The sequence below is a fragment of the Camellia sinensis genome, chromosome 2 (assembly GCF_055761805.1).
Source record: "Camellia sinensis isolate YWXY chromosome 2, ASM5576180v1, whole genome shotgun sequence".
Lineage (NCBI taxonomy): Eukaryota > Viridiplantae > Streptophyta > Magnoliopsida > Ericales > Theaceae > Camellia > Camellia sinensis.
The window spans coordinates 118,737,683-118,762,880 of NC_138962.1; the positions used below are offsets into that span (position 1 = coordinate 118,737,683).

A 25,198-nucleotide genomic window follows, 5' to 3' on the forward strand; every position below is an offset into this window, starting at 1 on the left:
TTCTTTTAGAGCCAAAAAGACAAAACAATTTGAAAAATTACATTACTCCTACTTATTTGTCTGTCTGTCCACATCACTTATATGTCAACTTTGTCTACCTATCTATCCATACGTCATTCTCCTATTTGTCCACGTGTTATTTATCTATTTGTCCATGTGACACTTATCTGTCTAGCTAGTTTGTCTACATGTCTATATCAACACTATTACCATTCACCGTCATTGGCCATTACTAATGATTTTTTTGACTCTGACGGTCCGATAGTGACCTAGTGGTAGTGGGTTAAAAATGAAGGGAAAAAAAAAAAAGATTTATTTAAAACAATATATTATCCTTACTAAATGCTTTCATTAATCATGTCTTTATTTCCATAAAAGATCAATTTTTGAACTTAATACCATATCCTCCCATAAAAATGGATTTGCCACCTATAAACCCTTTATGAAAATGCAAGTGGACTTGTACATGGTACAAGTCAAAGACATTAAAAATATATATATTTTTTTTCACTTTATGTAATTCTGCATTTTATTTTAAATTGCCAAAAGTAGGAGTTAATAAATTTTGGTAGATCCTTTCCTTGGTTCCTTGCTAATCTGATCTAGACCCACAAAAGTAAATTATAAAAAGAAGAAGAAGAAGAAAGAAAGATGAGGATAACAAGCAAAGTATAAGGGTCAGGTATGGTATAGTATGGTACGTATAAAAAAGATGTGTAAGTGTAACTACTTTAACTTATAGTAACTGTTTAAAATTTGAGGTTGGTCTGGTTTTGTATGGAGTGGAGAGTGGGAAACTGGTTTTCAAATATGGAATTCCCAGGAACATTGTTCCCCCGTCCTGATGACATGTTGAATGATGTTGCAGTTGCTCTTCTCACTATTTTCATCACTACTGTTGCTGCTGCTGTCGTTGCCGCCCGTCTTTATTTGAAAAAGAAACCTAAAGGTCTGTGTTCAACAAATTGCATGTCACTTATTTATTTATTTATTATTGAATTGTATAGTTGTGGTGATTACTTCAATATGCTCAATACATATATTTGCATCATTAGTTTGCGCCCCCCCCCCCCCCCCCCTTTTTTTTTCCCAATCATTTTAATTACTCTTTGATGGTATCATCATACCTTCAATTCTCCTTTTGATTGCTTAAAAAGGCAGAGATGATCATAGGGCTCCAGTGATCTTTAGGCAAGTCTGTCCAAGACAATCTTTTTTGGCATCTTTATGAGAAATTAAAGTTTTAGGAACAAAAAAATTTGGTCCTAAAACTCTTATATGTTAGTAGTGTTTTCAATGATCTTTTATGTCTATCTTTTAGAAAACTCAAACAATCCAAAAGATATTTAGGTTTCTTTTGGTAACATTTATGGTTTATTAAATTTTGTTTATTGAAAACATTAAACATGTTTATACAAACTTTTGTTAAAAGCAAAAGCAAAAAATGCATTTAGTGCAATGTGTTTTAAAAATTAGTATAGAAAATAAGTGAGTGGGGTGGTCAGAGGTGGTTGTTGACTGTTGAAGATGGTGACTAAAAGTGGTTGTCAACTACTAGAGAGGTGAGCCAAAGGTGGTTTCAAGTGATCGGTGATTTCCAATACTTGGAGTTAATTGCCACCAACGGGAGATGGTTACTAGAGGAGGTAGTCAGTGACGGTGGCCAGTGGTGGTGATGAGTAGTGAATGGTGGCTTGAGAGGGTCAAAAGAGAGGACGGAATGAGAATTTATTTTCTAAACATGTGAACCTATTTATTTATTTTTTTTTATTTTTTAGGGGGAAGATGCTACTATATATGTGCACCCTTAAAAGGGTGGATATGATAAGTTCTTCGTAATAACACCACAAAATTTTATAACATGAACCATAAAATGATTTAACTTATCTTGTTTAAAAAAAAAAAAAAAAAAAAGAAAAAAAATTTGTACTTTGTTCATACCATTTCGTCATTTGTAACTTTTACCATAAACTAGCATAACAAGCACCACAGGCATTCACCACAAAAAGCACAACTTTTTATGTTGTGCCCTTTTTTTGGGTGCACAAATCATATATATATATATATATATATTTCTATTTTTTGTTACAAGAACTAGGGGTGAATATAATTTTTTTTTTTTTTTTCGCTTTTTACAAAACAAAAATAAACACCAAATGAGTTTTATTTATAATTTATAAATTTTTTAAAATATAAATAGAAAACTACAAACAGAATATTAGTGAATGGTTTATTTCTTTGTGTAACATTCTTATTATTAACATGAGACACCCATATTTTTGTAGTTTGCTATCAGATTTCTGTAACGGATTATTATATGCGTTAGCTATTGATTGGCTTTTATTTCACATTTCACTCACATTTTCCTCTCTTCTTTTTAAATTTCTACACAAATCTATGATCCAACCACAACCTAAGTCTTGTGTCTCAATAAAGTCAGATCAGCAACTCTTTACAGTAAATGAGTAAAAAATCCAAATATAGAGTAATCTTAGCTGCTCAACCTGAATCTGATTCAAATTACTTTAGAAGTCCCTATATTTAATCACCTGAACCTGTTTTGGTGTCCAAAGTAATTTACTAATTTTTAATCTTCATTATTATCTTTTCAGTTCTAGTTGTAAGAGTTTTGGAATATTTAGTTGTAATTTGAAGCAATTTACATGTTGCTTGGACCCCCAAACTCATAGCAAACTTGCCTATTTTAGAATTGCTTGTTATAAATTTCTGAAATTCGGGATGACATATATTTTCTTTTTCTAAGGATCTTAATTTAATCTTTTGGTATAGGAAATATGGCACCTAGAAATTATATTCAAAGGGCTTAGTGTGCCTTTGTGTTTGTGTTCCTTCCGATAGCATTTTGTACTCTTGTATCCTCTTCTGAATTATTTGGGGTCAATGTCTTTATCCCATCACACTTGTCGATACGAAACTCATTTTATTCTATTTTATGGGTTCATAACTTGTGTAAAATGAAATTGAACATTGAACATTGAATTTTGTCATTGGTGTCTTACCTTCTATGCAACTGGTTCCAATCATTTTGAGGAGGAGGACTGCAAATAGTAGATGGCCATTATGATCATTATAATTTAATTAATAGCCGACGATGTTATATCCTAATGATCATTATAATTATTTTGGGTATATATATCTAATAGCTGAATAATTTGATTCAATTCATATTTTAGTCATCATGTGGCTAGTGGTGATTAAGTCTTGTTTGTTTGCAAACTGATTATTGTAATAATGTGTTAATAGGGTGCTTAGATCCTGAGAAATTCGTAGAGTTCAAACTTGTTAAAAGGACAAAAGTTACCCATAATGTTGCAAGGTTCAGATTTTCCCTTCCAACGCCTACTTCAGTCTTGGGTCTTCCTGTTGGGCACCATATAAGATGCAGGTTCATTTTTTAACTGCCTTTTCTATATTTTAATGTTCAGTAATTCTATTCGATATATATATTTTTTTAGGTTCAAATCATTCATGATGCAGTTGGTGAGTTATTATTCCTAATACAAATTGCTTCAAGAAGCCAAAGACCACTATGCTTATATGGCAACTAGTTTTTCTTTGGAACTACTCATATTTATAGCACTATTTTTACTGATATGTCTATTTTTATGTTGGGCAGAGGAAACGACAGCGAAGGTGAAGCAGTTATCAGACCATATACCCCAATTACTTTAGATTCAGATCTCGGTTACTTTGAACTTGTGGTAAAGGTACACATTAATTTGTATTTGAAAACACTCTCCCATGGTTTTTGAGACATTTTAATTTGTCCTCGCAGAGGTTGGGCTTTATGATGTTGGTTTTGATTTTGGTTTTGGTTTCAATAGATGTATCCAAAGGGAAGGATGTCACACCATTTCAGAGAGATGCATGAAGGCGATTTCCTGGCTGTGAAGGGACCAACGGTTCTTACTCGTACTTTTAATGCTTGATTAAATTGTTAATTTGATAATAGTATGTCCTCAGCATAGTGAACTCCAAAAATAAATTTTGAAAAAAAGAAGTTAAAAGTGAATTTCTATATTGATTCCGAACTTTCCATGCCCAGACCGGTGTCTAGCAAGCATATTTATCAGTTGAACTTGGCACTATTTTTTTTTTTTGAAGTCCATGTCAAGTGGAGTCCCACATAGACTATGCACAAAAGTAAAATAATGTACAGCATGCAAGTGTGAAGGCACCCTGACATCAACAACTAGTTTTTTTGGTCAAGGTTTACTTAAGACCGTGTAAAATGGTATTAGAGCTTGTGTCCCCCTAGCTTGTATGGGGCAGGTGCTACAGAGTGAGCACACTCATGAGGAAAGGTGTGAATTGCTTGTGTACAAATATAAAGTAATGTAGAGTATAAAATTGTGAGGGCACCCTCACCGCAAAAGCTAACTTTTTAGGTTGAGTTCTACTACCCAAAACCGAGTTAACAGTCCAAAAGTTTGCCTCTGGTGTTTTATGTACTGGTCTTGCAATTCAGTGTTCCTGTAGTCTATAAACTACAATGGGTTATTCTAATTTAAATAATGCTTCCCCAACCATAGAATTATGCAGCAAAGACTCTTCGCTTTGACTTTGATATATTTATAATTAATTTTAGTGAATAGTATGTCAAATTCTCAAAGATAATGAGTTAGTATTGCCACAATGAAACATGATATGTCAAAACATGAGAATGTTTGTTGGAAAATTTAAGCCATAGATTTGTATGTCATCATGTCAGGCTACTGTGGACTTTCTAGTTTACCTAACCATTGGTGGAATTGAGTTGTGAAAGTTTTACACTGTTACCCACCAAAAACATTCATAAAAATGAAAAAAGTAAAGAAACTATTCCAATGTTAGACTGTGATAAAGAAACTATCATGCTGTAAATTACTAATTTCCCTCAGGTAATTTTTATTTTCATTTCTTAAATTTATGTTTTTGTGGTTCAAGGGGCGGTTCAAATATAAACCAGGCCAAGTTAGAGCATTTGGGATGCTTGCTGGTGGGACCGGCATTACCCCAATGTTTCAGGTATGTATGTATGTATATTAGCATTTGAAATGGCAGAAATACCTTTTTTTTTGAAATTTTTTCTTTTGGCTTTTTGTTGGAAACTTCCTCTCTCTATAGCTTTGATTAGAAGTTCATATATGTACTGTTTATGTTTCTGTTTCTGGATCCATCATCCACATCAGCTTGCCAGAGCCATATTAGAGAACCCAAAAGATAAAACAAATTTGCATCTTATCTATGCAAATCATACTTTGGAGGACATTATTTTGAAGGTAAATTGCACTATTCATCCTTCACTCTGTTATTAATTAGCATGAAAATGTGTAGGGGCTAATCTGATCATTTTCTATCAAGAATTCTAGGGACCAACTAGAAATTTTGATTGGATACTTAATTTTGGACAGCGTGTGTGGTACGGAAACTATGAATGAGCAAATTCAAGAGTGTTATTAGACTATATGTGATTCTGCTAAAACCTGAAAGTCATTCAATCTACTTGACTTCAGTATGTACATGGGAGATATCATTTTAGAATGTGATGATTTGTACATGCATTCAAATATGATGGGTTATCGAATGAATATGATGGATTAAATTATTTTACTCTTTTCTTTTTGGATATTTTTACAGGAAGAACTAGATGTGTTCGCTAGCAAGTTCCCCAATCGCTTCAAAGTTTATTATGTTGTAACCCAGGTTAGGTTAATTAGTTACCTTATTTTTCTTCAATTTATCTTTCTCTACATCCCAATTTATCAAGGCTATATTTAGTTTTAGAAGTCATTCCTCCTCCTATATAATTTTTCTCCCGTGTCAAGGCATTTTGGTAACTGGCTTTGAACTATCAATGATTGGAGCTTCTTTATAGATATTCTTTCCGAGAGCGAAATGAAACATCGCAAGTTATTAAAATTGGAATAATGGTTAATTATGTTGTTGTTGGTCAGGCTCCTACTGATGCATGGAATGGTGGTGTTGGGCATGTATCAAAGGAAATGATTCAAAGCCATTGCCCTTCACCCGGACCGAATATTCAGGTTCATCTCTGATAAAGATTTATATATATATATATATATATGTATTTTATAAAGCCTACTGTTTATGTTACTAATTACAATGTTTTTTCTTTTGCAGATATTGAGGTGTGGGCCAGCAGGCATGAACAAAGCCATGGCTGTTCACCTTAATGCAATTGGTTATACTTCAGAAATGCAGTTTGAGTTCTGAATCTGATCCATCTGCTAGTTTCTACTTTGTATATGTTGTGAATGTTATTAATGTTATAAAGCTAATAAATGTTCCTTAATTAGGATTAGTTGACCTTACAATTCACTAACAAAGGAGGAAAACTGTATTGGCATGACCTGTCATGGCATGATATGTTTTCTAAAAATTCAAGAGTACAATGTAGTTATTTTATCCTGACACTATTCTATGGACGGTTGAATTATATTTTGTATACATCACAACTTGATCTTTCACTTGCCATTTTCTAACTATTTAGCATAGTTATTTTATCCTAACTATTCTATGGATGGTTGTATTATATTTCAATTACATCACAACATAATCATGAGAATTGAAAATCAAAACAAAAGTTTTTCATTTCATTGTGTACACATACAATATTCCTTTCAAATCTTTGGGGCACCCACTTGTAGGATCTCAACTCATCCATATATTGCATTAGGAATGGGAGCTGAGCTATGCATATGTCAGTTTGTTTAATTAGTTGAATTCTTCATATGGAAGCAGTGTTCACTGGAAGCTGGTAGATGTTTTGTCTATTTTGTTCTGTGACTGTCCATGTTGGTATGTTTTGTTCTTTTTGGTCTGATTAGGTAATGGTCTGTTATGTTGGTCCATTTTGTTCGGTTTGATATGAGGGCTGAGTCTGGGTGTTTGAGATGGTGGCTCTGTTGTTTCGGTGAGTTTACTTTTGCTTCTCAGCTGATCTGCTATGATATGATATGGTGGCTCTGTTATGTTGCTCTGAATGCTGATCTGCTCTGATCTGATATGTTATCTGCTTCTGGTTTTCATTGGAGCTGAATGCTGAATGCTGAATGCTGATCTGCTCTGCTCTGGTTTTGCTGATCTGTTCTGGTTTTGCTCTGCTGATTCTGTCATCTGCTTCACTGATGCTGGCTGGCTGAAGGTGGTAGAAGTTTTCAAGTTGTAGAATTATGGTCTAAATGCTTTATTAGTACTGTGTCAACACAAAAATGCAAAACAAAATGTTTGCTTCATTGTCTGAGTTGCTGCAGTGGTTTGCTTCTGGCTGCTATAGTATTTGTGGGAAGCTTGGGCTCAAGGAGTGGAGTTTATGAAACTGAAGATGACTCTTGATGATTATGGTGGAAGCTGGTGTAAGATTTTATAATACATGTAACCATAATAATAATGCGGAATTAAACTTTACAGGATCTTGAATTCAATACAACTCAAGAATAAAACGAATATACCTTTGTCAGCCATTGAATTAGAGAAGTTGAGAAAATACCCCTTAGAGTTGAACCTTTAATTCTTGGCTCACCTTCTTCTCTCTGTCTCTCACTTTATTAGGATGACTATAAAACTTAAAGTAATGGAATAATACTCATGATATGAAAGGGGAGTCACCCATCCTTATATAGAGGAGAGAAGAGGGTCAGATAAACTCTATCAGAAGAATTCCTAATCCATCAAGGTTTCCTTCTTATCTTAGAAAAGTGATTATATTAAAATTCTATTTACTGAACTTGATCTCAAAATATTGGCTTTATCTATTTGTGGAGTCCAAATAAATTAAAACATGTAGAAAATATGTAGGCTATTGGGCCACACTAGAAAAATAAATCCAACATTCTCCCACTTAGCCCATTAAGCCGATTATGATGCAATTATGAGTTTTTTCAAAAAATATGCAACTTTAAAAATTTTGACTCATTGGATTCCACACTAAAAACTTTGACACGTGATCACGAATTTTTAAAAAATAGTCAATAAGTTCAGATATATTAGAAACTATAATACTGTGATTACTTCAGATCACCAATGTGAGTCATAGCGGTTATATAATATTTATGTCATATTTCCTTCTATGTACTACACCATTGATAACCTTTACCAACCCAGTCCATTATCAGGATATATAATTATTTTCCTGAAAGGCCCCTGTAATTTGTCTTGTTAAGACATTCCCTGTTTATCAATATTCAATTTAATGTGTACACACACTTTTAGAACAGGAAAAACAGAAACAAAATTATTATTGCGCAAATAGTGTCAAATGAAAATAAGCACTCACGATTAACCATACACATCAAGGGTTGCTTAAAAGACCCATCCTGATAACATGCTCTTTATATGTCTTTGGTGGCAATCCCTTTGTGAATGGATCAGCAATCATAAGAGAGGTGCTTAAGTTTTTCAATTAACACTTGTTGTTTCTGGACTCTTTCTCTAACAACCAAGTACTTTACTTCCATGTGTTTGGAACCACTGGAATACTTTCCATTCTTAGAGAAGAAAACTGTTGCGGTATTGTCACAATATATCTTCAACAGCCTGGCAATTGAGTCAACAACACCAAGTCCTGAGATGAAATTTCGCAACCATAAAGCATGATTTGTAGCCTCAAAGCATATGGAATGTCCTTCATTTGTTTTCTTTTCAAGTCATTCCTTGGACACTGTTTTTCACTTAATTTATCACCCTTCATGATGGGTGCATCACCGGCTGAACAAAACTGCATATTGAATCTCTCCAAAACACGATCAATATATCCTTTTTGAGATAGTCCTAGCAATCCTCGAGATCGATCCCTAAAGATCTCTATGCCAATAACATAGTTTGCCTCACCCATATCGACCATTTTAAAGTTCTTGGAGAGATATTCCTTGGTTTCATGTAATAAGCCAAGGTCATTACTAGCTAACAAAATGTCATCCACATATAGCACTAACATAATGAACTTGCTCCCATTAACCTTCAGATATATGCACTGATCAACTGCATTTTCCTTAAATCCGAAAGAGGTAATGGTATCATTAAACCTTAAATACCATTGCCTAGAAGCTTGTTTAAGGCCATATATGGATTTTTTTTTTTAATTTGCAAGCTAAATGTTCTTTACCTTTCTTTGCAAATCCTTCGGGTTGCTCCATATAAATTTCTTCATCCAAATTCCCATTTAAAAAAGCAGTTTTCACATCCATTTGATGCAACTCTAAGTCATAATGAGCTACCAATGCTAGGATGATTCTAAGCGAGTCCTTCTTAGATACTGGAGAGAAGGTCTCTGTATAGTCTATGCCTTCTTTTTGAGTAAAACCTTTGGCAACAAGTCTGGCTTTAAATCGTTCAATATTGCCTTTTGCGTCACGCTTGGTCTTAAAGACCCATTTACACCCGACCTTTTTGCAGTTATTAGGCAATTCGACGAGATCCCAAACACTATTCTGTTCCATGGATTTTAACTCTTCATTTATAGCATTGACCCATTTAGAAGAATCATCACTATTCATGGCTTGTGAAAATGAGACTGGATCTTTGTTAATCCCAATATCAAAATCAAATTCCTGTAGATACACCATGTAATCATCTGGAATGGCAGGCTTTCTTTCCCTCTGAGATCTTCTCAGAACTGCCGGTTGTGGTGGTTCTACAATATTTTCAATGGTGGTATCTTCATGAAGTGGTGAAACATGAGGTGGTGAAGGATTTTCATCATGTTGTTCGTTTCCCTCAGCTTGTGGAATAGTCTGAGGAACAACAACTTTTCGATAAGGGTCAAATGTTGGCACATCCACCCTAATTTCCTCGAAATTCACCACTCGTGTTTTCTCACTCCCACTAATTTCACCATTCTCTAGGAATCTAGCATTACCAGTCTCCACTATCCTCGTACTGTGATTAGGACAATAAAATTTGTACCCTTTAGACTTGTCTGGATAACCAATGAAATATCCAGATATTGTTCTTGAGTCCAACTTTTTCTCTTGTGGGTTGAAGATTCTTGCCTCTGCTGGACAACCCCAAATATGTAAGTGTCTCAAACTAGGTTTCCTACCAGTCCACAACTCAAAAGGAGTTGTTGGGACCGCCTTACTGGGAACCCTATTTAAGATATACATTGCAGTTTTTAAAGCTTCACCCCACATTGAAATAGGTACAATTGAGTAACTTAACATACTCCTAACCATATCTTTAAGTGTACGATTACGCCTTTCAGCAACTCCATTCTGCTGTGGCGTACCAGGCATTGTATATTGAGCACAAATGCCTTTCTTTTCTAAGAATTTGGCAAATGGGCCAGGATTTTGGCCTGACTCATCATATTTATCATAATATTCACCACTCCTGTTTGATCTCACTATTTTAACCTTTCTATCTAATTGTTTCTCGACTTCAGTTATGTACACCTCAAGGATGTCAACAGCCTGAGACTTTTCATGAATTAGATACACATATCCATAACGTGAGAAGTCATCTATAAATGTGATAAAATATTTTTCACCACTAAGACATGGGATGTTGAGTGGCCTGCAAATATCTGTATGAATTATCTCAAGAAGCTCATTACTTCTTGTGGCACCTTTCTTGGTGTGTTTGGTTTGCTTTCCTTTAATGCAATCCACACATATCTGAAAATCAGTGAAGTCTAGGTTTTCCAAAATCCCATTCTTTACCAATTTTTCAATTCTATTTCTGGAGATATGCCCCAACCGTCTATGCCACAAGATCGATGATTTTTCATTAATTAGACCACGTTTTAAACCAATATTCGAATGCAGAGTTACTAATGATTGTGCAAACTCATGATTTAAGGTAATTTTATATAAACCATCACATAAATTACCAGAACCAATCACTTTTGAATTAAACATTAAATTGAGTTTTCCACAATTAAATAAAACTGAATATCCAACACGATCCAATTTGGATAACGAAACTAAATTCCTAGAAATTGAAAGAACATAAAAAGTGTCTTCTAGATCCATCTGATGACCCGTCTCTAAGATCAGTCGATAGGTTCCTACAGCTACAACTTCAGCTTTGAGACGGTTCCCCATATAGACAAATCTTTCACTTTCCTTCGGTTTCCTGGTTGAGAGGTATCCCTGCATGTCATTTGTAATGTGGGTCGTGGCCCCAGAGTCAATCCACCACTTATTAGAAGGTACTTCGGCAAGATTTGATTCATAACAAACAAAAGAAAATTTCTTACCTTTCTTTTCGAACCAAGCCTTTCACTTGCTGCAGTCTTTCTTCACATGTCCCTTCTTGCCACAAAAGTAGCACTTGACAGTGAAACCATTCTTAGCCTGATTTTCTTCCCCAGGTTCATTCTTTTTCTTTGGTGGATTTTTCTTTGATTTTACAAACTTACCATTCTTTTTCTTTATAGCTCCATGAGTTACAGCCAATGCAGTTTGACGTCCTTCCTCCCTCAACCTCACTTCCTCCTGAACACACATATTAGTCAACTCATTCAAATTCCACTTATCTTTATTGGTGTTATAGTGAATTTTGAATGCGCTGTATTGTGATGGAAGTGAGTTGAGAATAAACTGCACGAGGAAAGTTTCATCAACTTGCATTCCTAAAGTTTTAAGCTTTGCAGCTTTATCAGCCATATTGAGGATGTGATCTTGAACTCCTCGGTTGCCATCATATTTCATTGTTGTCAATTCAGCCATAATAGTGCCAGCAAGTGGCTTGTCGATCTTCAACAGCCTTTAACCAAATTTTACTTTAAGCGTTAAGATAACGTCACTAAAGAGTCCTTTGGTCAATAACCAAGTAAGATCCCAGGAAGGTCGGAGGAGTCAATATAGCCTCCCTTCTAAGTCCAACCACCTTAGATAGCAAGCTATCTTTTTGACAAATCTTAAGAGGTATTAACACAAGATCTCATAAGTAACATGGAAAAAGGCATAAACAATATACATATTAAAGCTTTGAGAATTACGATGAACTATTGATATCACATAAGTCTTTCCTTTGGGAAAAACTTAGGTATATCTATTGTCCACTCGTCAAGAATCACTTATGTAAGTCTAAAGTAATTTATGCAATTTTTCAACTAGTCATGTTACCTTTGGGTATTCAATTCTAATCTGTCAAATTACATAAGTTATATTATCCTACCCAGTTCATAATTATTTGAAAGTGACTCTCCTTTGGGCTAGTCTCAATCTCCTAATTATAATTGCAATTGAGAATATTATCGACCTTAATGTTACCCTTTTTAACAATTCTTTTATGTAGTTCTATATTCATAAGTTTTACAAATCTAGGCCACTTTGGCAGCTACTAAATTAGTAAACCCTATGAATACGGAACTAACCAACAATATTCTCTATTCATTAATTTTGAGTTATTTAATTATCATTAATTCAATCACAATTTTAATGAGATCACTATTTTTATGATTTCTAAAATTTCTTTTATGTGATTGCTATTACCAATATAATAATAATAACTCTGGATGAACAGGAATATTTATATATGTATTATAACAATCATGAATATCTAAAATAATGGTTAATAAGAATTACACCTAATACGAATTAACCACTTTAATATTTAATATTCAATGTCATAAAATTATATCATGATATCAATTTTAAATCATGAAAATATATAAATATTTAACAATAATAGACAATAAGTGTGCATAATTAAACAAAGCAAAAACATAATCCTCTAATGTGATACAATCAAATAAATATATTTATTTAATAGTCCGAACGATTCAGCAAAATTCTAAAATTGCTTTTAATCTATGCACTTTATCATAACGGCAAGCAATACACTCAATTCAATAACATATTATGATGATTATAAAAATTATTATCACTAAAATTAATAATAAATCAAAACATGCATATGAACAGCATATAGAATTACATAAAAGTTTGCACCTAACATATTACAAAACAAAGTGAGTGAGGGAGTCCATGATGTGCATACTTAGTTACGATTTAGAAATTAGGAATGAAATATTCTTTCACACAACCTTTGACTTTTAACAACACAAAAAGAGTTTCTTTGATGCATAATGAATATGAAAGAGATTAGATGTACCATTCAGATACTGCCTAATAAATATGGCATGCAGCTTACAAGATTGAACATACAGCGTATATTCAAGATAACCAACACATGCCGAGAGTTCAAACCTTATGAACAAAAAATATGTTGTTATGAATAATTATAATTATAATATAATAACAATATTTATAAATATATTATTATTCCAAGGTGTATTGATTCACAAACTAAAGCTCTGATACCACATGTAAAAGATTTAATAATACATGTAACCATAATAATAATACGGAATTAAACTTTACAGGATCTTGAATTCAATACAACTCAAGAATAAAATGAATATACCTTTGTCAGCCATTGAATTAGAGAAGTTGAGAAAATACCCCTTAGAATTGAACCTTTAATTCTTGGCTCACCTTCTTCTCTCTGTCTCTCACTTTATTAGGATGACTATAAAACTTAAAGTGATGGAATAATACTCATGATATGAAAGGGGAGTCACCCATCCTTATATAGAGGAGAGAAGAGGGCCAGATAAACTCTATCAGAAGAATTCCTAATCCATCAAGGTTTCCTTCTTATCTTAGAAGAGTGATTATATTAAAATTCTATTTACTGAACTTGATCTCAAAATATTGGCTTTATCTATTTGTGGAGTCCAAATAAATTAAAACATGTAGAAAATATGTAGGCTATTGGGCCACACTAGAAAAATAAATCCAACAGCTGGTTGCTAATGGTTGCCCTCTGCAGTAGTTGCAATTTTGGTTTTGCTTTATTAGATGGTCTAATGCTGGGAGTTGAATGAGTTGGTGAATGGAGTGCTGGTTTATTGGTTAAGTCTGGGTGTTCTTGGTATATAGGCCGGTATATTGGTTGTTCTTGGCTGCACAATTCTGTGCCGATACTAAACTGGTTTTGTGCTATAGAGTTCTCCATCATGTGATGCTCAAGCAGTGGAGGCTTTACAATAGAGGCTTTTGCTAGATGTTAGCTGTTGGTGACCTTTTACTGTGTTGGGTTTTTTGTGTTGTTTGTTGCTTGTTGTTTTGTTTTTCTTCTGGTTGGTTGCTCACCAACTGCGATGGTGTGCTTGCAAGGGATTGGGGCGGTCATATTAGTGCCAACCTAGTCGGAATTGGTATGTTTGTTATGATGCTTTTGCACCCATCTGTTTTCTTTTATGATGTAATGTTTTATCGTTCATCAATAAAGGTTTTTTTGCCGATCAAAAAAAAATAAAAATGAAGGATTCTACCTCTAGATCCATATAAGCCACATGTAGGATCTCACCTCCCAATCCACATGTAGGATTTCACTTTCTCGATCCACATATAGGATCCCACTTCCCTAATCCTGATGTAGGATCCAACTTCCCCAATCTAGATGTAGGATCTAACCTCATATCTAGATCTACATCTAACTTCACTACCAAACAAGATCAGTTACATAAGATTCGTTACACACGATCTGTCTCCTAAATTATACTTAGCTCCAGAATAAGCTAGGACCTCCATTTGTGATCATTAAAGGACTTATGGCGTGGAGGCTAGAGTTGAGCGATCTTCAAGGTGCCCACGATCTGGGACACTTGACTAGTCTTAGATGAGAGAGGTTTCTCCACTACATCCTGCGACTATGATGTGTATATCCTACATGCTCGACATTTGCACTAGGGCACATGATATTCTCATACGTGTGAGACTATCACAAGGATGCGAAAGATCTGTTTGGCCCTTGATACTATTAGGATCTGCTAACTTCTTTTGATATTGTCAGGAGATCCCTTTCTATATAAGAGCATCCACAGTGGAGCTGCTAAGCAGAGTGTTAGTGTCAGTTGGTAAGTTTTAGCTAGCAAGTGTTAGTGTCAGTTGGTAAATTTTAGGTAGCAAGGTTTGTTGTTTGGTGCTGCAGTGGATCGGTTAGTGTGTGTTAGTGGTGTGTGTTAGTCGTGTGTGTTAAGTTGTTTGTTATCTGCAGCAATGGTTTTAGCTAGCGGAGGGGAGTGTGTTTGTGTTCTTACGGGTTGACCGGTCAACGACAATTTTTTTTTTTTTTTTACTTGTTAGGATTTTTTTTTGGACTTGAAATTTAATTTTGGACTTGAAATTTTTTATTAAACTAAATTATTTATTTATTTTATTTATTATGTACACACACACACACATATATATATATATATATATATATTTAACACACCCCTTAACACATCCATTGCACCACCACTCACTCTCTAAAATTAACAAACTCTTAAAACATCTTAATAAATATTTTTGGGCCCACTTCTATTACTTTTTATTATATAACACACCTTAATACACTTTTTTTTAGTCATCCCATGGTGGATGCCCTAAGGAAGTCTCCCCTAAGCAATCGTTAAGTCAACACTACACTTCATACAACTCTCTCTCTGGCATAGAAGACCTTCATTGTCGCCCTCTTTCTTCTAAGATTGCCTTCACTCTCTTTTCCTCTACCTTTGATGATTCTAGGCCATCTAAGTACCTACCATCTTCCCAGATCATCTTGTCTGACCACATCGGACACGATCACCTATAAAAGGTAAAGTGACAATGGCCCATAATTTGCCCTTAGTTTCTTTCCATTTCTTCATAAAAACCACAGCAATAGGGAATAAAAAGGTTAGCTACTGTGCTGTGGGTTCAAGAAGGGCTAGCTGATGTGGGTTACGAAGAGGAAGAAAATTTAGTGTTTGGTAGAGGTTTCTAAATATGATTTGAGAGTAAGAGTTATATTTTGAGTTTGTGAGTTTTGAAATTATGATTTGAGTGTGAAAAATTTATTTGGTAAAAGAGTTTTGAATTTAGTGAGAAATTTTTGACGTGACATATGATATTTGATACAAAAATTTACAACTCATAACCAAATACACAACTTAAAATTCTATTAAAGCACATAAAAAGTTTTAAAAAATTCGAAAAATATTTTTTTCGAATATATAAAAATTAGCATATGTCAATTGCTCTCTCCCCCCCCCCCAAAAAAAATTTGCATTGTTCCGATCAATCAATGAGACATCCTGTGGGACGTCCGGTAAGGCCAAATTAAATTTTTTTTTTTTTTTTTGAAAATCATGCTTCACGCAGAGTTTTCTGCAGAGTTTGGAAAATTAGTTCCAAATACCTATCCAAACATCATATTGGAATGTAGGGATAGAATCATAGTTTGGAAATCGTTTCAAACACAGCCTTAGAGTCAGTTTATGCAATATGGAAAAGAAAAATTCTATAACACCTCATTTTGGGGTGTCTATCATATGTGCCATTTATGATGTTTGTTATATTTAGTTATGACCTATTTTGGTATTAGTTATAACTTTGTTATGACTCATTGTCATGTTAGTTATGATTCATTGTAATGTTGATTATAACTTATTGTAATTATTATTTTAGTTTTAATTTAAAAGATATTATACCTTATGTGGTATTTAATTATGACTCACTATTTTTTTTTAAATTATGATTGAAATTTTTTTTGTTATGGTATTCGTGATAATCACTACCATAAATATTATAACTTGCATATGGTAGACCTTTTTGAAAGTGTGTATTATAGAATGACCTAAAAAGCCAAATGAAAATCAACCATTTAATTTAAAATAAAATACTATTAAAACTGTGCACTCTAAATGATTTAGTTTTACTTTAATTTTAAGTGTAAGCTATTGGATTACACATCAACGTGATTGCAAATTATCATGATCCAAAATTATAGGGTGTATAGATATTAAATTTGAATTATTTTTATGGGTAATTTTTTTTTTTTCAAGAAAGTTATATTAAAAAAATAAAAATAAAAATAACCCCCTTACGGTTTGATCCCTATAAAAAATCAAATCGTAACTTTTTACTTGCTTCAATTTGAATTCAAATCGTAACTTTGTACTTGCTTCAATTTGAATCCTTAAATTTTAAAATGATATAAGTTCTAACTATTTGTTTGTTATAACTAATGGAATGGGAGCAATTTAAATAGTTTAACCACTTTTGTTTGTGGTGATGGATGATAGAAGCGACAACGACTATGGACTAAGGAAGCAATGAGAGGGATGGCAATGCGCTAGGAAAATGGAGTAACAATAGACAAGGAAAATGAATGTAGTAGTCCTAGTGGGTTAAGGAAGAGAAGAGATGGTGATGGATAACGGTAAGAGAGAGAGACAGAGAGAAAGAGAGAGGTGACTATCAACAATAATAAAGGAAAGAAAAGTGGTTAAATTTCCTAAATTGAGCCTTTTTTGTTACTTGTATCTAGTAGATGCAAATAAATGGTCAAAATTGATACAATTTTAAAACTATAGGGCTTAAATTGAAATAATTAAAATGTTAGGGTTAGTTTGTTATGGAGGTCAAATGTTGGGATTTTTTTTTTTGTTGTGTAATTTTTCCTCTTTATTTTATTTAATTTATGAGGAAGGTTTCTCTTTGGTTCATTTTATGAAATGGGTTTGAGAAGGTCATCGGAATCTATGGAGATTGCCGAAAAAATTGCTGGAGAAGACAAAAGTTTCCCAAAACTCCACAAACTCCTATGGAAATGGAAGGGTAAGGCTAGAGATGATCAATGGTAGCTATGGAACTCAAGAAAATGGAGATGACTGAGGATAGATGGTTGGGTGAAAGAGAAAGTAGAGATGCTACAGAGAAAGAGAAATGGCATAGCTCCCGTAAGATCCTCACTTTCATCTCTGAAGAATGAAGAATCATGGATGGCTCTTCAATTTCATTCCATTCATCCTCTTAAAGTGTAACAACCCCGACCCATGATTAACGTTAATCCATGATTTAATAAGTCTAATAAGTTATTGAGATCAAATCCTAAATTAATTGCATATGTGATACATTATTTGTGCTTTTATCTATCTCTCGAAGGAAGATCTATTTATGTTTCCATTTCGATTTGCAAATTGAAAGCCTTATCGACATCCGATTCAGAAATTGACTTGATTTTTGTGTTATTTGGAATTTTTAGAATTTTATAGTAGGTTTAATTGAAATCCGATTCGGAATGAATTAAATTAGAAAAAATTAATGCCAACTGATTAGTTGATCAACAAAGTAATTAGGCCATTAGCCAAGCCTATATAAGGCCACCTCAGCACCTCACATACACTTTTTGCACTCTCATTTCCTCTTGATTGAGTTCAAACGTGTAGAGAGAGAGAGAGAGACTAAGAGGAGAGTGGCTTCAACATAGGAGTTGATTGAGAATTTGGATATTGGCTAGGAATTTCAACCAAATAACTCTAGAGAGACCATAGTTGAGCATCTAAGGTAAGAAGTCCAACCCTTAGTTGTGTAATTGAGTTAGTTTTTGTAAGAATTCAAGTAAAGGAGGTGGACTAACATGAGAATGAGCTAGGAATGAAGAATTGTAACTCAAATCATAGATACATGTGCATATCATGAAGTTTTGAAGTTGTTTTTACAAGAATTCTCACATGCATGTTCATATCTTAGTTTTGTTCAAAGAATTCAACTTGTTTTTGAGCTTAATAACTTATTTGATCATCTTTTGGAAGTTTGTAATTCATGACATTACATGCAAGTTATGTTATCTAAGTTTCAAGTTTTGTTTACTACAATTGGCATAGCTTTTGGGCTTGATTTTGCAAAATAGTTTGCAATTCATCATGTATTATGAGTTTCTCAATGTTTTACTAAGTTTTGGTCGAAAAGGATGCATTTCGAAGGATTTGAAATTGAGTTTTGAGCTTGGGAACAAATCTGGAAATTCTAGAATTCTAGTCCTACGCTCGAGCGACCACTCAGATTGTGTGTACTTCTGCTCGAGCGTGAAATGCATGCTCCTAGAAGTTCTTTTGTTTTGCAGGCCGCTCGAGTGATAAAAGTTGCGCTCAAGCGAGGGCATGTCTCTCACGCTCGGGCGAGCATCGAGCTAGCATTGAGCGAAAAAATTAAGCAACCAATACTTTTGCAAAAGTTTATAGACCGCTTGAGCGACAGATCTTGCGCTCGAGCGACCACTTATATTTTGCATGTCCACTCGAGCGAGGGCCTTGTTTTCAGCAAGTTTTGTTAAGTGTTTTTAAGTGCATTTTTGCATCCTCATTCCATTCTAGGAATTCCTAGACCATGATTAAGGCACAATAATGAGAATTAAAGTAGAGACACACTATGGTAAGAAAAGAACAAAGTAAATGTTTCCGAGTGTGTAATTCAATATGTATTTGTTTTGTACCTGTGTCGGTCACGCGCCACAAGATATCTGAATCGCCTACTCTATTCGTCTATTTGGAGCCATCTATTATTTGTGAGTAATAACTCTGTAAAGTTATGTTAAACTTTGATTATTTTCTAATGTCATGACATGATTAGTTTTCTGAAAAGCCATGTTTTGTGTGAATGAATGATCGTCCAAGTTTCTAAAATGTACCCGTGACATCCATAGCATCATGTGATATTTGCGTCCCTTTGTGGGTCATCAGAATGCCTTTACGGCCGTCCCTTTATGGGTCATCAAAAATGTCTCTGTGCACACGAGTCATCGGAATGCCTTATGGCTATCCATTTATGGGTCATCAGAATGCCTTCACAGCTGTCCCTTTATGGGTCATCGGATTTGTTAATGCTAATGGATGTGCCACGTACTATGATGTGAAATGTTTGAACTTTGAAAATGAAAGTGAACATGTATATGAATCTGTTTTTGATTTGAAATCTAAATATATATAAGACTCTGTTTCTAATATAAACTCTGATTTCTAACTCCATAATGAACATCATTCATTTAAACCCTTTGCTTTGTTATTATTCACTGGGCTTCCGCTCATTATTTATATTATATATGTAGGTGACCAGGCACGTGACCAGGCTTAAGATGATGCCTGAAGGGTTTCACGTTTGTCAGCCACCCTTTATGCCTCCCAAGGAGGTTTCGGATCATGTCAAGCCCTGTGGCCATGTTTTTGTGAATATTTAAGACTTTGGTTCTTTTGTTTTGATTATGGACAATTTTTGTTAATATGTGCAGTACATGGAGTGACGTGTATCAACTGTATCTTTTGACGTCACACGCATCTTTATAAAAGTTTAAGAATATCTGTCTCATGTATGTCTTCACAGCTCAATGGACTATTTCTGTTTATTGTTTCCGCAGTCCCTAATTTCATGTTATTTTGTTAAGAGGTCTTCGGTAATCCAAGGGTTACTGGCCGGTTATGACGCGAAACCCATAGGGGCATGTTTGGCTCGTGACAAAGTGGTATCAGAGCACGTGTTCTACCGCACACCCGAGTCCATATGAGCTTAGGATGTCTTAGTAAGAAGTAGGGACATTTCATCTACATGTGTAAGTATGCATTCATTGAAAGTGAAAACTAAATCTGATTATAACCACAAGATATGGAAACAAACGATCTGAATGTTGTAAAAGGACTATTTGCCTATGTTTACAATGTCATGTTTACATATAGCAAATGAAAAATACAAGAAGTGATGGAACAGCTGAATCATCCAAAGCTTGAATGAACATAATGGAACAGATGCTTGCAGCTCTGACCGAGGCAATAACGCAACAACAGAGACAACAACCTTTGCCTCCTCCACCTTCACCCGTACAAGTTGAACCAGATAACAATGACATTATCAACTTAACTCAAAAGTTCATGAAAATGAAACCACCAACCTTCCTAGGTGGCATTGAGCCGTTAAAGGCAAAAACATGGCTACTTGAGATGGAAAAATTATTTGAGGTCTTTCCCTACTCTGAGACTCAAAAGGTTCTTTTAGTCACCTATACCTTAAAGGATGAAGCCCGTAAATGGTGGTTGCTAGTCCGGAGTAGTAATGAGAACATGACATGGGCTCAATTTAATACAATCTTCTATGACAAGTACTTTTCGCAGTGCTTTCGGGACCGAAATGTTTCAGAATTTCAAGAACTCAAACAAGGTAGAATGTCCATAGCTAAGTATGAGGCTAAGTTTTCTGAGTTAGCCAGATTTACTCCTCACATGGTGGACATGGACTATGACAAAAACCCACAAATTTGAGGGTGGATTGGATTTAGATATGTTAGATCGGGTAAGAGTCCTCAACCTACCTACGTAAGTGAATGCATTAGATAGGGCATTGATGGCGGAAGCCATTTTGGCAACAAAGAAACAAGCTCTTGTCCTAACAAGTGAATGGAGGGGCAAAAGATTGAGGTCTAATTTCAAAAGAAATTGATCATTCTCAAAGAAGCAAAATACGGGATCTTACAGTAGCTCGTGTCAAAGTAGTGGGTCTATACCGACTTGCTCTGAATGTGGTAAGAAACACAAAGGGGTTTGTTATCGAGCATCAGGTGCCTGTTTCAGGTGTGGTAAAATCGGCCATGTGATGAGAGATTGTCCTATCAGGCTTGAAAATACCAATCACCCCGCAACAAGTTCAGCCGAATCCATCTCGGCATCAAGAATGAACACAAAAGCTAACTTCGAGAAGGAAACCTTAAAGCAGGGTCAAGTATTTGCTCTTGTGCCTGGTGATATACAGAACACCGAATCTGTGGTATCAAGTATAATTTCTATGTATGCTTAGAATGCTTATGTGCTGATTGATTCTGGTTTCACGCATTCATTTGTATCGCATGCTTTTTCTCAGAAATTAACTAGACCGTTAGAACCTCTGAACCGTTTCCTATATGTGTCTACTCTGACTGGGAGTTCTATAATATGTACTTATGTTTATCCAACTTGTCATATTGTGATTGGTGAAATGACATTGTATGTTGATTTGCTGCCCCTGAACATTGATCATTTTGATTGTATTCTGGGTATGGATTGGTTGGCTAAATACTATGCCACCATTGACTATGCAAGTAAATCTGTTGTGTTTAGACCACCTGGTATGCCTGAATTTGTTTTTACTGGAAATGGGGTAGTTCCTCCACCATACTTGATGTCATTTGTGAAAGCCAGAAAATTATTAAGGAATGGCTGTCGAGGCTACTTGTGTTGTGTGTTGACAGAGTCTTCGGATGGTACTATAGTGGAAACAATACCCGTAGTCCGTGAATATCCTGATGTATTTCCTACTGACCTACCTCGGGGACTTAATTGATAGGGAAATTAAGTTTAATATTGATGTAGTACCTGAAACAGAACCTATCTCCAAGACTTCTTATAAAATTGCCACTTTTGAACTAAAAGAATTAAAAACTCAACTCCAAGAACTGCTAGACAAGAAGTTTATTCATTCGATCACTTCACCTTGGGGTGCTCCGGTGTTATTTGTCAAAAAGAAAGACAGGTCCTTAAGGCTATGTATTGATTACCGTGAGTTGAATAAAGTAACTGTCAAGAACAAATACCAATTACCTCGAATAGATGACCTGTTTGATCAATTTCAAGGAGCCCAAGTGTTTTCTAAAATTGGCCTTAGATCCGGGTATCACCAGTTAAAGGTCAAGGCAGAAGATATAGAGAAAACTGCATTCAGAACTAGTTACAGACGTTATGAATTGTTAGTCATGCCATTTGGGGTAACTAATACACCTGCAACATTTATGGACTTAATGAACAGAGTGTTCAAACAATTCCTTGATGAATTTATTGTTGTGTTTATCAATGATATATTGATTTATTTTAAAAGTAGGGAAGAACGTGAGAATCATCTGAGAATTGCCTTACAGACCCTAAGGGAAAAGAAATTATATGCAAAATTCTCCAAATATGAATTTTGGCTTGACAATGTGGCATTCTTGGGACATGTAATCAATAAGGACGGTATCTCCATTGACCCACAGAAAATTGAAACTATTGTGGACTGGCCTAGACCGACAAATATAACAGAAATTCGAAGTTTTCTAGGACTTGCAGGCTATTATCACAGATTTATAAAAGATTTTTCCAAACTTGTTCTACCGCTCACTCAATTGACACAGAAAGTTACATCATTTGATTGGATTGATAAAAGATAAACTGCTTTCCAAGAGTTAAAGACCAGGTTAGTAACTGCACCAATTTTGACTTTACCTAATGGTACTGATGGGTTTCAGATTTACAATGATGCCCCCTATAAAGGTTTGTGATGTGTTTTAATGCAAAATGGAAATGTAATTGCCTATGCTTCTCGGCAACTCTAACCACATGAAAAGAATTACCCGACTTATGATCTTGAACTGGCAGCTGTGATGTTTTTGAAAATTTGACGACATTATCTATAGGGAATGACTTGTGAAGTATACATAGATCATAAAAGCTTAAAATATTTCTTCACCCAAAAAGAGCTGAACATGAGACAGATGAGATGGTTAAAATTGATCAAGGACTATGATTTACAAATTTTGTACCATCCGAGGAAAGCAAATACTGTTGCGGATGTATGTGTTAGACTTCCAAGAGAGTTGGGAGACTTATCTTCCTTTAGCCGAGTTTGTATACAATAACAGCTATCATTCAAGTATTGGGACTTATGAAGCTCTGTATGGAAGGAAATGTCGCTCTCCTATCTGTTAGGCTAAAGTAGGTGACAGAACATTGTTGGGCCCAGAACTTGTGCAGGAAACCATTGAAAACATGAAATTGATTCGACAGAGATTGAAAACCGCACAAAGCCACCAAAAGAGTTATGCAGATGTCCGCAGGAGAGATAGAGAATATGAAGTCGGGGATCATGTGTTCATAAAAGTAACTCCTATGAAAGGGCTAACGCGGTTTGAGATAAAAGGCAAGTTGGCACCGAGATACATCAGGCCATATGAAATTCTTGAGAAGATCAATTCAGTAAAATACCGAGTAGCCTCACCCCCGGTGATAAAAAACATACACAACATTTTTCATGTTTCAATGCTTCGAGATTACTTATGAGATCCACTCCATGTGATAGAACCAACTCATATGCTCCTAAAAGATGATTATACGTACAAAGAGAGGCCAATACAGATCGTTAACCGCTGAATCAAGAGATTGAGAAAGAAAGAAATTCTATTGGTAAAAGTCGATTGGCAGAATCATAGAGGAACCTATGCAACTTGGGAGACAGAGGAAGATATGATGAAAAGATACCCTGAACTGTTTCCTTTGGACCCGGTATTCTTCTAAAATGAAGGTGATTCGAGTTTGGAGGACCAAACTCTTTAAGGGGGGGAGACTGTAACAACCCCGACCCATGATTAACGTTAATCCATGATTTAATATGTCTCATAAGTTATTGAAATCAAATCCTAAATTAATTGCATATGTGATGCATTATTTGTACTTTTATCTGTCTCTCGTAGGAAAATCTGTTCATGTTTCTGTTTTGGTTTGTAAATTGAAAGCCTTATCGGCATCTGATTCAGAAATTGACTTGATTTTTGTATTATTTGGGATTTTTAGAATCTTAGGGTAAGTTTAATTAAAATTCGATTCGGAACGAATTAAATTGCAAAAAAATTAATGCCAATTGATTAATTGATCAACAAAGTAATTAGGCCATTAGCTAAGCCTATATAAGGCCACCTCAACACCTTCTATACACTTTTTGCACTCTTGTTTCCTCTTGATTGAGTTCAAACGTGTAGAGAGAGAGAGAGAGACTAAGAGGAGAGTGGCTTCAACGTAGGAGTTGATTGAGAATTTGGAGATTTGGCTAGGAATTTTCAACCAAATAACTCTAAAGAGACCATAGTTGAGCATCTAAGGTAAGAAGTCCAACCTTTAGTTCTGTGATTGAGTTAGTTTTTGTAAGAATTCAAGTAAAGGAGGTGGACTAACATGAGAATGAGCTAGGAATGAAGAATTGTAACTCAAATCATAGATGCATTTGCATATCATGAAGTTTTGAAGTTGTTTTTACAAGAATTCTCACATGCATATTCATATCTTAGTTTTGTTCAAAGAATTCAACTTTTTTCTGAGCTTAATGACTCATTTGATCATGTGTTTAGAAGGTTGAAATTCATGACATTACATACAAGTTATGTTATCTAAGTTTCAAGTTTTGTTTACTACAATTGGCATAGCTTTTGGGCTTGATTTTGTAAAATAGTTTGTAATTCATCATGTATTATGAGTTTCTCAATGTTTTACTAAGTTTTGGTCGAAAATGATGTGTTTTGAAGGATTTGAAATTGAGTTTTGAGCTTGGGAGCAAATCTAAATTCTAGAATTTTGCTTCTACGCTCGAACGACCAC

General features: G+C 34.7%; 1 protein-coding gene and 1 long non-coding RNA gene across 3 annotated transcripts; both read left to right on the plus strand.

The window, feature by feature from the left end:
* Positions 1-583: 583 nt before the first annotated feature.
* On the plus strand, positions 584-6,491 carry LOC114301919 (NADH--cytochrome b5 reductase 1). Of its 2 annotated transcripts, XM_028246876.2 has the most exons (9): positions 584-949; positions 3,265-3,406; positions 3,638-3,728; positions 3,846-3,923; positions 4,948-5,028; positions 5,193-5,282; positions 5,641-5,706; positions 5,958-6,047; positions 6,145-6,491. In XM_028246876.2, exons 1-9 carry the CDS (start codon positions 778-780, stop codon positions 6,235-6,237), a joined length of 903 nt encoding a protein of 300 aa, XP_028102677.2. In that variant the 5' UTR covers positions 584-777; the 3' UTR covers positions 6,238-6,491. The 2 variants fall into 2 exon arrangements, with proteins under 2 accessions (XP_028102677.2, XP_028102678.2); XM_028246877.2 differs by lacking the exon at positions 5,193-5,282 and having other exon boundaries at positions 690-949.
* A 545-nt stretch (positions 6,492-7,036) lies between these two features.
* LOC145820306 (uncharacterized) lies at positions 7,037-7,470 on the plus strand. Its single transcript, XR_014361574.1, has 2 exons — positions 7,037-7,168; positions 7,278-7,470. It is a non-coding gene; the product is annotated as an uncharacterized LOC145820306 (long non-coding RNA).
* The last annotated feature ends 17,728 nt before the right edge of the window (positions 7,471-25,198 follow it).

Excerpts from the sequence above, each read along its gene's own strand:
- LOC114301919 (XM_028246876.2), top strand. The coding sequence starts at position 778 with ATGGAGTGGAGAGTGGGAAACTGGTTTTCAAATATGGAATTCCCAGGA. Across the intron at positions 3,407-3,637 it reads GGGCACCATATAAGATGCAG|AGGAAACGACAGCGAAGGTG; the intron begins GTTCATTTTTTA and ends TATGTTGGGCAG. Across the intron at positions 3,729-3,845 it reads ACTTTGAACTTGTGGTAAAG|ATGTATCCAAAGGGAAGGAT; the intron begins GTACACATTAAT and ends TGGTTTCAATAG.